The sequence below is a fragment of the Capricornis sumatraensis genome, chromosome 17, assembly GCF_032405125.1.
Source record: "Capricornis sumatraensis isolate serow.1 chromosome 17, serow.2, whole genome shotgun sequence".
NCBI lineage: Eukaryota > Metazoa > Chordata > Mammalia > Artiodactyla > Bovidae > Capricornis > Capricornis sumatraensis.
The window spans coordinates 50,397,938-50,410,736 of record NC_091085.1 but is presented as its reverse complement, the minus strand read 5'-3'; the positions used below and the strand labels follow the sequence as shown (position 1 = coordinate 50,410,736).

The window sequence follows — 12,799 nt, the reverse complement described above, 5'->3', positions numbered from 1 at the left end:
TAATATGATAAAACTTGTCATTTCATTTTTATTTTCTGAGTTACTAAAATATAGGGTTTTAAAATTTTTATTGGAGTATAGTTGCTTTATAACATTTTGTTAATTTTTACTGTACACAAAAGCAAATTAGTACTCCTTCTTTTTTGGACTTCCTGCACATTATTTTAAATGAAACTGAGTTGCTGTGTGCAAATTCCAGATTATTGCAATATTAAAAAATGTGAAGTGTATTGAAGTGAAGACACTTAGTTGTGTCCAACTCTTTGTGAGCCCATGGACTGTAACCTACCAGGATCCTCCATCCATGGGATTTTCCAGGCAAGAGTACTGGAGTGGGTTGCCATTTCCTTCTCCAATTAAAAAATGTTCACAGGTTAAAATTTGCATGATTTTTATCAATGAAGTAATTAAATATTTATAAAATCATAAACATTTATTCTTAATAGTCAATCCTTATCATATTTTATCTCCTAATATTTATTTATCTCAAAATATTTATTTTTGATCTCCTAACATTTATTTTTCTCATAATATTTATTTTTGACCTCCTAAAACTAAGACATTAAGTTATTTAAAGCTATGGTTAAATTTTTAGCTGCCAATTTAAAATTTGCAACTGAAATACATAGTTTTTCAAACTTCCTTTATATGGAACATGAGGGAAAATGTTTGAAGACCACTGGCTGTGAGAACAGGGGAGTGCACAACCTAAGTTCTTTTCTTGATCCATCAGTCATTTGCTAAAGAGTGTTGGTGAGATGCTGGTGAACTGACATTCAAAGTATCTATTTTTAAAATCAGACTTTGAGAGTTGAAGATGTCTCTAACCACCACAGTATTGATGATGTATTAGTTGTTACCTAAGAAAGAGTAATTTTCTTATAATTAATAATTTTCCTCTTCTGTAATTTTGGTTTCTACACTATTGAATCTCATTTTTCATCTGGATATTACCTATATCTAACTGCAGGGTATACTATCAGTTTTTTCTTAATGCCACCATCCAACACCAGAGTTTAAATCATTGATTTGAGATTTGAATTATGGAAAATAAACTTTTATACAAATAAAAATTTAATAAAAACATGATAGTACTTAAATTATAGGGTATTAAATATTTTCCTTGAGATCATTCTTCTTTTTTTAATCCATGCATTTCCTGATCAGCACTGCTTGAGTTGCAAATGTAAGTTTAGGTACCCTGTGTGTTTCTTCATTCATTTCAGAGGGTTGTCTAACACCATGTGATTTTTTTTCTTTCATTGGTTATTTCGTGTGTGCTGTTTAATATCTCTATATTAGTTAATATCCCAAATTTCTTCCTATTATAGACTGCTTATTTCACTCTGTTGTATTTGATAAACATACTCTGAATGATTAAATATCTTCTAAATGTATTGAAGCTTGTTTTATGGTCTTGATACAACTTGCCCTAGAAAGTGTTCCATACGTACATGAGAAGAGTTAGTAATCTGCTGTTATGTAGAGTGATCTATAGGTATTATGGGCCTAAGTATTACACACTTGCATTTTAAAACAAGCAAGAGAAGAAAGAAGAATAAACACACATTTATAATGTCTTTTAAAATTGCAAAAGTATATTTACAGGTGCTTTTAGTTTTTCATATGGATTTGAAAACTCTCTGAGTTTACTTGCTTTAAGTCTGAAGAACTTTTTAGTATTTCTTGTATGATGGGTCTGCTAGAATGAATTCTCTCTGAATGTTTTTATTTTATCTTCATTTTAAAGATACATTTTTGTGCAAATTTGGGGAGTTTTGACACAATATATTAAAAAGAAATTTTTCTTCTGTATTTTCTCTCCTCTTCTGGTACTCCCATTTTACATATATTTTTATGTTTTTAGTATCCCCCATTTCTCTGAGGCTCTTTTCATTTTCCTTCATTAGTTTTTCTCTCTGTTTCTCAGCTCACATACTTTGTTAATTTATCTTCAAGTTCATTGATTCTTTCTTCAGCCACTTCAAACCAATTGCTGAGTCCCTTACTGGATTTAGTGAATTTTTCATTTCAGTTATTATACTTTTCAAAACCAGAATGTCCCTTTGGTTTTTTGTATAATTTCTGTCCTTACTGATATTGTTTGCTTGATGAGACATTATATCTTCCTTTCTGTCTTCAATCACAGTTTCTTGAGTTATTTGTATTATAATAGCTGCTTTGATGTCTGCTAAGTCTGATACCCCACGCCCAAGGTAAGAGAAACCCAGGTAAAATGATAGGTGTTGCAAGAGGACATCAGAGGGCTGACACATGGAAACCATAATCACAGAAAACTAGCCAATCTGATCACACAGACCACAATCTTGTCTACTCAGTGAAACTAAGCCATGCCGTGTGGGGCCACCCAAGATGGGAGGGTCATGGTGGAAAGGTCTGACAGAATGTGGTTCACAGGAGAAGGGAATGGCAAACCAGTACAGTATTCTTGTCTTGAGAACCCCATGAACAGTATGAAAATGCAGAATGATAGGATACTGAAAGGGGAACTCCCTGGGTCGGTAGGTGCCCAATATGCTACTGGAGATCAGTGGAGAAATAACTCCAGAAAGAATGAAGGGATGGAGCCAAAGCAAAAACAATACCCAGTGGTGGATGCGACTGGGGATAGAAGCAAGGTCTGATGCTGTAAAGGGCAATATTGCATAGGAACCTGAAATGTCAGGTCCATGAATCAAGCTAAACTGGAAGTGGTCAAACAGGAGATGGCAAGAGTGAATGTCGACATTCTAGGAATCAGCAAACTAAAATGGACCGGAATGGGTAAATTTAACTCAGATAACCATTATATCTACTACTTCGGGCAGGAATCCCTTACAAGAAATGGAGTAGCCATTATAGTCAACAAAAGAGTCCGAAATGCAGTACTTGGATGCAATCTCAAAAACGACAGAATGATCTCTGTTCGTTTCCAAGGCAAACCATTCAATATCACAGTAATCCAAGCCTATGCCCCAACCAGTAATGCTGAAGAAGCTGAAGTTGAACGGTTCTATGAAGACCTACAAGACCTTCTAGAACCAACACCCAAAAAAGATGTCCTCTTCATTATAGAGGACTGGAATGCAAAAGTAGGAAGTCAAGAAACACCTGTGGTAACAGGCAAATTTGGCCTTGGAATGCAGAATGAAGCAGGGCAAAGGCTAATAGAGTTTTGCCAAGAGAATGCACAGGTCATAACAAACACTCTCTTCCAACAACACAAGAGAAGACTCTACACATGGACATCACCAGATGGTCAACACCAAAATCAGATTGATTATATTCTTTGCAGCCAAAGATGGAGAAGCTCTAGACAGTCAGCAAAAACAAGACCGGGAGCTGACTGTGGCTCAGATCATGAACTCCTTACTGCCAAATTCAGACTTAAATTGAAAAAAGTGGGGAAAACCACTAGACCATTCAGGCATGACCTAAATCAAATCCCTTACGATTATACAGTGGAAGTGAGAAATAGATTTAAGGGACTAGATCTGATAGACAGAGTGCCTGATGAACTATGGATGGAGGTTTGTGACATTGTACAGGAAACAGGGATCAAGACCATCCCCATGGAAAAGAAATGCAAAACAGCAAAATGGCTGTCTGGGGAGGCTTTACAAATAGCTGTGAAAAGAGAAGCCAAAAGCAAAGGAGAAAAGGAAAGATACAAGGATCTGAATGCAGAGTTCCAAAGAATAGCAAGGAGAGATAAGAAAGCCTTCCTCAGCAATCAATGCGAAGAAATAGAGGAAAACAACAGAATGGAAAAGACTAATTTTCTCTTTAAGAAAATTAGAGATACCAACGGGACATTTCATGCAAAGACAGGCTCAATAAAGGACAGACATGGTATGGACCTAACAGAAGCAGAAGATATTAAGAAGAGGTGGCAAAAACAAACAGAAGAATTGTACAAAAAGAGCTTCACAACCCAGATAATCACAATGGTGTGATCACTCACCTAGAGCCAGACATTCTGGAAGGTGAATCAAGTGGGCCTTAGAAAGCATCACTACAAACAGAGCTAGTAGAGGTGATGGAATTCCAGTGCAGCTAGTTCAAATCCTGAAAGATGATGCTGTGAAAGTGCTGCACTCAATATGCCAGCAAATTTGGAAAACTCAGCAGTGGCCACAGGACTGGAAAAGGTCAGTTTTCATTCCAATCCCAAAGAAAGGCAATGCCAAAGAATGCTCAAACTACCGCACAATTGCACTCATCTCACATGCTAGTAAATTAGTGCTCAAAATTCTCTAAGCCAGGCTTCAGCAGTACGTGAACTGTGAACTTCCTGATGTTCAAGCTGGTTTTAGAAAAGGCAGAGGAACCAGAGATCAAATTGCCAACATCTGCTGGATCATGGAAAAAGCAAGAGAGTTCCAGAAAAACATCTATTTCTGCTTTATTGACTATGCCAAAGCCTTTGACTGTGTGGATCACAATAAACTGTGGACAATTCTGAAAGAGATGGGAATACCAGACCACCTAACCTGCCTCTTGAGAAACCTATGTGCAGGTCAGGAAGCAACAGTTAGAACTGGACATGGAACGACAGACTGGTTCCAAATAAGAAAAGGAGTACATCAAGGCTGTATATTGTCACCCTGCTTATTTAACTTCTATGCAGAGTACATCATGAGAAACAATGGGCTGGAAGAAGCACAAGCTGGAATCAAGATTGCCGGGAGAAATATCAATCACCTCAGATATGCAGATGACACCACACTTATGGCAGAAAGTAAAGAGAAACTAAAAAGCCTCTTGAAGAAAGTTTAAGAGGAGAGTGAAAAAGTTGGCTTAAAGTTCAACATTCAGAAAACTAATATCATGGCATCTGGTCCCATCACTTCATGGCAAATAGATGGGGAAACAGTGGAAACAGTGTCAAATTATTTTTCTGGGCTCCAAAATCAATGCAGATGGTGATTGCAGCCATGAAATTAAAAGACGCTTACTCCTTGGAAGGAAAGTTATGACCCACCTAGATAGAATATTGAAAAGCAGAGATACTACTTTGCCAACAAAGGCCCATCTAGTCAAGGCTATGGTTTTTCCAGTCATCATATATGGATGTGAGTGTTGGACTGTGAAGAAAGCTGAGCATTGAAGAATTGATGCTTTTGAACTGTGGTGTTGGAGAAGACTCTTGAGAGTCCCTTGGACTGCAAGGAGATCCAACCAGTCCATCCTAACGGAGATCAGTCCTGGCTGTTTATTGGAAGGACTGATGCTGAAGGTGAAACTCCAATACTTTGGCCACCTCATGCGAAGAGCTGACTCATTGGAAAAGACTCTGATGCTGGGAGGGATTGGGGGCAAGAGGAGGAGTGGATGACAGAGGATGAGATGGCTGAATGGCATCACTGACTCAATGGACATGAGTTTGATGGAACTCCAGGAGTTGGTGATGGACAGGGAGGCCTGGCTTGCTGCAGTTCATGGGGTTTCAACGAGTCGGACACGGCTGAGGGACTGAACTAAACTGAACTGCAGTTTGATATGTAAGTTGGGCAATTTCTGTTGACTGTTATTTAAGATCCTCCAACTATTTATGGCTTGATAGCTCATTTTTTTTTTACCACTAATAATATTTCATTGAGTTGTAGGAGTTGCTTCTATATTTTGGTGGTTAGCTTCTAAATGGCTGTTTTTTTTGAGTAAAATGTACCAGTTATGGTTGTTTCTCTAGGGGAAATTTCTGTTAAGGTCCTCACACTGGCATACTCAAAATGATATGTGAAATTTCTTTTTGATATTGGCTATCTTCAACTAGCCTTTGCTTTTGTTAGAACATATACCTTCTGGACATCCCTCGTGGTCGATTAGTTAAAAAACTGCCTGCCAATGTAGAAGACGTGAATTCAATTCTTGCTCTGGGATCCCCTGTGAGGCAGGACAACTAAGCCCATGCATCACAACTACTGAGCTCATGCTCCAGAACCCACAAGATGCAACTACTGAGCACATCCACCCTAGAGCCTGTGCTTCACAACAAGAGAAGCCACAACAATGAGAAGTCTGTGTTCCACAACTAGAGAGTAGCCTCCCACTGGCTGCAAGTAGGGAAAACCCACACACAGCAATGAAGACCCGGTGCTGCCAAAAATAAGTGGATAAATTAAAAATGTTTTAAATAAATAAAATTTTAAAAAAGAACACATGCCATTTAAAATACAGTATGGTGCAACTGTATTGAATATCTTTATGGGGCCTTTGATTTAATTTTACTCTTTGGCACCTTGACACATATCTTGAAGTAAATCTAACTATTACCCATGCTGTAATATCAACTATATATTGAACCCCTGTGCTTCCCTTGTGGCTCAGATGGTAAAGAATCTGCCTGCAATGTGGGAGACCCAGGTTCGATCCCTGGGTTGGGAAGATCCCCTGGAGAAGGCAATGGCAACCCGCTGCAGTATTTGTGCCTAGAGAATTCCATGGACAGAGGAGTCTGGCAGGCTACAGTCCATGGAGTCGCAAAGAGTCAGACACAGCTGAGTGACTAACACACACATTGAACACCTGTCCAAAGAACCACCCCAAGGATGAGACAAAATGGCGTATATACTACCTGAACTAATGTAACAGAAAATACATCAAGCAGATATTACATCATTTTGTACACAGAGGAGTTGAAACTTTAAAAGGTGAAGTGATTCGTCCATGGCCAAATAGCTGATTAGCGGTGAATCTGAAGGAAACCACCTCCCCCACCCGCTAGGTGAAAATCCCATGTACAGGATTTCAGGTTTGACCACAGGCAGTAACAAGGGTTTTCATGAACGGCCTCATGGGAAAGTTCCCTCCCTACTCACCACAAGAGACCTGGTACACAACCAGGGACTTGCAGATCTCTGGAGGGAGTTGTGGCCAAGAGTGCAATAGCAACAGAGTGCTAAACCAAGTGTGTGCACAGGTCACATGTGTATGGAGCTGGACACATTCCTATCACCATAAACACCTCATCCTGAACACATGGGAACATTTCACATCTCCAACTTTAGCACAGTGCTTTCCTGTATCTTCAAGTTATTCCTCATCTCCCCCTACAAACTGCCTGGCCACCTTTTGACACTCACACTCTGTGACACTTAGACAGGGATGTCACTGTCTGTTCTCTGTGCTCACAGAGTCCTTGCACATACCTTTCATGTAATCTATAGTCACCATATATATTGCATTGTTATTGCTGATGTTTCTCTCCTTTTGGCTAATTGAAACAAGCTTTTTAAATGCAAGGATAAAAACTTGCACATCTATTTAACCACAGGGTTTGGTGCTTAGCCTAGCATATAATTGTGGAGGGAAAAAAGAAAGAAAAAAAGGAAAATAGAGAAGAAATCAATAAGCTTCTTAGCCCCCAACATTTCTGTTATTAAGACAGTTTAAGACCAGAAGTGGTTTTGTGTATATTAAATAGCACACAATAAACTATTTCAGCCATCCAAGAAAGATTACACCTAGCAAAGTTACAGAGACTTATTAAAAGTGTAGCTTTTACCTGTTTAAATTGCAGAAGGTCACAGCTGGGAACTCTATCCTCTCCACATACTGTACCTCCATAGATGTCGTGGTGGGCCACCTGAAGTAGTTGACGAGACGGCTGTAGACCTGCCAGACAAGGAGACTGATGGAACCCAGGACCACCAGCAACCAGACCACCTTGCGAATCCTACTCGGATTCCGGACAATGTTGTGGACTCCGTGGAAGGAAGTGGAGATGGCAAAGTCATGGTCAAACTTCCTACGATCAGTGTGAGGTGGCAAAGTTTTCTTTGAAAGGTAGAGCTTGATCTTTTCCAAGAGTCCTTACATTCAACCAAAGACAAAACAAGCAATAAGTTAGGAAAACCTAATGCTGTATGTGAAAAACACAACTCACATGACTTTCCACGTGCTCCCCGACTCAAAATTCATCTTGAGTTGCACAGATTCTTCAGGAGTCAAGAAGTGTCTACTACAGAGATCTAATAAGTATGTGATGCCTCTCATGAGAAAATGCCTCTAGTTAATGCAAACCTACTTTAACCCATTTCTTATTCTAATAGTGTGTTTCTCTTTAGTCAAAAGGGAAAAACATTCTCTGCCTAATGAGTTGGTTGTATTAGATAAAATAGCACCTGAGGATAGCTTGGCACCTCACCCAGACCATGATAAGTACTCAATTCATACTAGCAACTTGTGTTTTTCTATGAATTTGGTAGTGATGTGGTAGATGGAAGAGTTTCATGTCTAAAATTCTCATTTAAGAAATGAGTTCTTGGGTCTTCCTTGGTGGCTCAGTGGTAAAGAATCTGCCTATCAATGCAGGACACATGGGTACAATCCCTGATCTGGGAAGAGGCTACATGCTGGGGAGCAACCAAGCCCTGGGTCACAACTACTGAGCCTGTGCTCTGGAGTCCAGGAGATGTGACTACTGAACTCAGCATGCTGCTGAAGCTCGTGCACTCTAGAGCCCGTGCTCCACAACAAGAGAAACTGCTGCAACGTGAGGCCCATGTACTGCAACTAGAGAAAAGCCCAGACAGCAACAAAGACCCAGGGCAGCCAAAAATAAACAAATAAATAAATAAAGAGAGATGAGTTCTGTCTCGCAAATGCTCATGATTAACTGAATTAACTTTTATATCCTTTGTTTCAGTTCAGGAAGTATTCTTTCTGTCAACTAATCAGCATTAATTTAATTCCAAAAGGTTTCATTAAATCATTAGTTAATATTCCCCAGGTCTCTAATCAATTAACTAAGGTTAAGTTATGGGATATACAATGATACATAGACACCTATGAACATTTTCTAAGGGACTCTATCTCATCCACACAGCATTAAGGCACAATTACAAATTATTTTATGATTTTTTATACAGATTCTACACTGAGCAGGAAATTATGTATTAGTCTGATTAGCTTGACTTTGTACTAAGATTTTATAATAACTCCACAAACAGTTTTTTAAAATTGTTTGAATTTTAAACAGGTTATATATACACGTATATAATATATATATCCTGTCATGTGGTTATATATTAATACATACTTATTATATATATATGGGGGTTCCCAGGTGGCTCAGTGGGTAAAGAACCTGCCTGCAGTGCAGGAGGTGCTGGAGATATGGGTTCAATTCTTGGGTCAGGAAGATCCCCTGGAGGAGGGCACAGCAACGCTCTCCAGTATTCTTGCCTGCAGAATCCCATGGACAGAGGAGCCTGGCAGGCTTCAGTCCACAGGTCGTAAAGAGTTGGACATGACCGAAGCTACTGAGCATAGCACATTTTCTTTATATATATATACTCCTGCATGCGGAATCTCAGCTTCCTGACAAAGGATCAAACTCATGCCACGTGCAGTGGAACAGCAGAATTTTAACTTACTAGACTGCCAAGGAAGTCCCTAAATATGTGTATTTAGAGTAACTGCACAGCTCCAGAGCAAAATCAGAAATGTATGAAAAGCTTTTTGTTATTATTATTCATGAGCAAAATAAACTTAATAATGCTTGTTTACATACTATTTATCCATTAGCTATAATACATGTGGGGAATTGACTCTGACAGGACAATTCAGTCTCAGGGAACCTAGTGCCCTTCCATCCACAAGGGAAGAGTGATTTAGCAATCAGTATTTGGTCAACTGCAGTGTTTCTGGTTGTAAACATTACTCTGAAAAATGTAAGTTTTAAGTAGCTCTGTCAAAACTCAGGTCATTTATTATAAATCTACTTCTTGACAACTGCTCTGACTTTCCTGGGGTGTTCTCCATCATTTGCTAGGGCTTAGAAAGAATTCTTAAAAATATTTTTGGATGGATAGTGAAGCAACAAGGTCATGTATTACAGTCAGGAAGATTAGAATTTGTTTAATAAGGAGTCTACCAGTCTACAAAGCAAGAAACTTCTTACTTTCCCACTGAAATGGATACTTTGTAATTATTACAAGTGGCCCTTGCATTGAATATTGATCTTTACAGAAGCATTCTAAAGAACATCAAACAAGTTTTGCTGTATTTTAATATAAAAATTATAGGCACATGATAAATGGAAGCCAAATCAAATATAACTGCAAAAACAGATTCTGGTATACAAGGATATTTTAAAACCACATATATTTGACTGCTGCATACAAAATAACACTTTTCCTAAGTAACAGAAACTGTGTTACTTATAGTATATCTAAGTAATATTGGAAATCAAATTTCCCCAATGAAAATATAACCTCTCTTTCCTTTGTTAATTTCTGGCTTTTACAGATAAAAATTCTACCTGAGGATTTTACTCCTTACCCACCTTTCTTAGCCTGGGTATTTGATTTCTCAAACTGCTCCATCTCCAATTTCAATAAGCAGGAGTCCTTGAGGTCTAACCAACTTCCATCAATAACCATACTCATTTTGTGGCCTTTATATAAAATACAGCAGTTGAGGCTATAAAACGTGGGAGCAATTTAAATGTTTGTGTTGCTATGTTTTGCCTCATAAAGTGCATAACCTGCAAACTGAACACACTGGCAAAACCAGCTATGGGCCTCCATGGACTCATGAGAAGCTGTCATAGTGAAACCAAAAAACATAATTAAGGAAACCATTTTCTCAGAACTAAAGGGACAATCTCTACAAATATTTGTGGTTTTAGAATCCCCCTGAACAGGCTAAGTGACTCTGAAGACTCACCTGGGAGAAAGTCTTCATGGTCTTTATTTCCACCTCTCTTTACATCACTTTGAATCAAAAAGCAGTTGGAGTGAAATTTGTGGGGATAAAGATGTCTTTTCCTCGTTGAATTTTCTTTCTAAATAGTGGATGAAGGTTTTGAACAGAAATAATAATCACATGAAAATGACAAAATAAAACCCCAGAAAAATATCTCCTTGAGAGGAAATGGTTGTTGAAAGCATTCAAACTCAATCGAGCACAAAGGTTGGTTATTTGTTCATAGGAACAATTCTGAGAAATTATAAGGATTTATAATATTAAATAATAAACTGGAGACTATGCATTGTTGTGTTTAAACGGCACCATCTCTTGACAGAACTGCGGAACTGCCTGTGTCACTACTTAAAGCCTTTTAGAGTCACCATGATAACATTTCATATGATCACTAACCTTTAACATGGTAAGATATGTGTTACATGTATTTTCTTGGAAGCTTAGGACTCTAAGTTGAAACTATTCTTATATAAACTAAGAAATTTCAAACTAAGAAATTTCAAGAGATGTAAATGAAACTCCTGGGATGACTTCCCTAACTATGAAATTAAAGATTTCAGGAAGAGGGTCAATCGTAATGTATGAATTTCTCCCTTAGAGAGCTCTCCTTTGGGGTTAATGACAGCCTCAGTTACAGTCTGTTAAAATCCAGGTGCTCCTCACTTACGTGATCACTCTTCCTTCCCCTGCATGTCCTCCTTCTTTTCTTCTTCTGAGCATCTTTCTGCAGCATTCCTGGAGATTACATGTTCATGTCCTGTCAGTTACTCACTGTCTGAACTTTTAGGGGCAGACTCACTGGGTGATTTCAGTTTGGGAACAGACTTGTAGGTGATGGGGCCAACATGGAAAGGGCAGGCCAGGTGGGGGGCAGTAATAAAAATGGGAGCAGGTGCCCTGGGGGGAAAATGCTGGAAGGGAAATAGAGAGAGAGAAAGATAGCCTCCAAAGCCACATTTTATCTGCATCATAGTTTAACGAAAGCTCAGGCATAACCAGGGCTTCCCTGGTGGCTCATCAGTAAAGAATCTGACTGCCAGTGCAGGAGGCACAGGGGCCATGCGTCCAACCCTGGGTCAGGAAGATCCCCTGAAGTGGCATGGCAACCCACTCCAGTATTCTTGTCTGGAGAATCCCATGGACCAAGAAGCCTGGGGGGCTACAGTCCATGGGGCAGCAAAGAGTCAGACGAAACTGGAGTGACTGAGCATGCAAGCAGGCAGGCATAACTAGAAATATTTCTTTTTTTGATTTTTAAAATTTTTTGATGTGGAACTTTTTTTTCAAGTCTTTATAGAGTTTTTTTATAACATTGCTTCTGTCTTATGTTTTGTTTTGTTTGTTTTGTTTTTTTTTTTTTTTGATCCTGAGGCATGTGAGACCTTACCTCCCTGATCAGGGATCAAACCTTTACCTCCCGCATTGGAAGGCACAGTCTTAACCACTGGACCACCAGGGAAATCCCTACTAGAACATTCCTAAAGTCCCTTTCATGTATTCACTTCCTCTCCCTCTTGCTCACAAATTCTGGTTACTTCCACATAAGACCTCAGTGCAAACAGGAAAGAAGAGTGAAACAGAAGGTTGGCAAGACCTCTCCTGTTTTGCCTACCCTTTACGTGATAGAGAATAGCATTTTAAAAGCCTCTTATTTTTATGTGTATTCCTCACATGTGACACAATTAAAGACTGTGGTTGCTCTGGTCTGCCTGCCCTGATACCTCCCCCTCTGTCTTCTACTTTAGGATGGCCTTTCCAACATTGCTTCCTTTTCTCCTTCTCTGCTCAGTTTTAAAAATATTTCACTGTCACTTTCCTCTATCAGCAGCTGGTAGTAAATTTGAACTCAATCTTTGTCTGGTGAGGAAATACCCCCATTTACTTCATCATGTCCTTCTGTGAAATCTAAGCCCACCATCCATCTCACAAGTGCCTCTGGTTTCTTCTTTGTTAATTAATGTACCTCTTTAAGCAGCTCAGTGAAAACACAGAACCTCCCACTCCCTTCCTTCTGCTTGCCCAGCTCACTGCCCTTGATTTGCATAGCAAGGGGCTTTGGCAAAAGATCCATCTCCAGATTCCTCCCATC

The 12,799-nt window shown here is 39.1% G+C and overlaps 1 protein-coding gene across 1 annotated transcript in view; it reads right to left on the bottom strand.

The window, feature by feature from the left end:
* The window catches only part of ASIC5 (acid sensing ion channel subunit family member 5), a 37,753-nt gene extending 27,422 nt beyond the window's left edge, over positions 1–10,331 (bottom strand). Inside the window, exons 1-2 of the mRNA XM_068990307.1 lie at positions 10,292–10,331; positions 7,508–7,814 (exon numbers count right to left, since the gene is read on the bottom strand). Coding sequence (XP_068846408.1) covers positions 7,508–7,814; positions 10,292–10,331 — 347 coding nt within the window. The remainder of the gene's footprint in view (positions 1–7,507; positions 7,815–10,291) is intronic.
* Between the last annotated feature and the right edge of the window lie 2,468 nt (positions 10,332–12,799).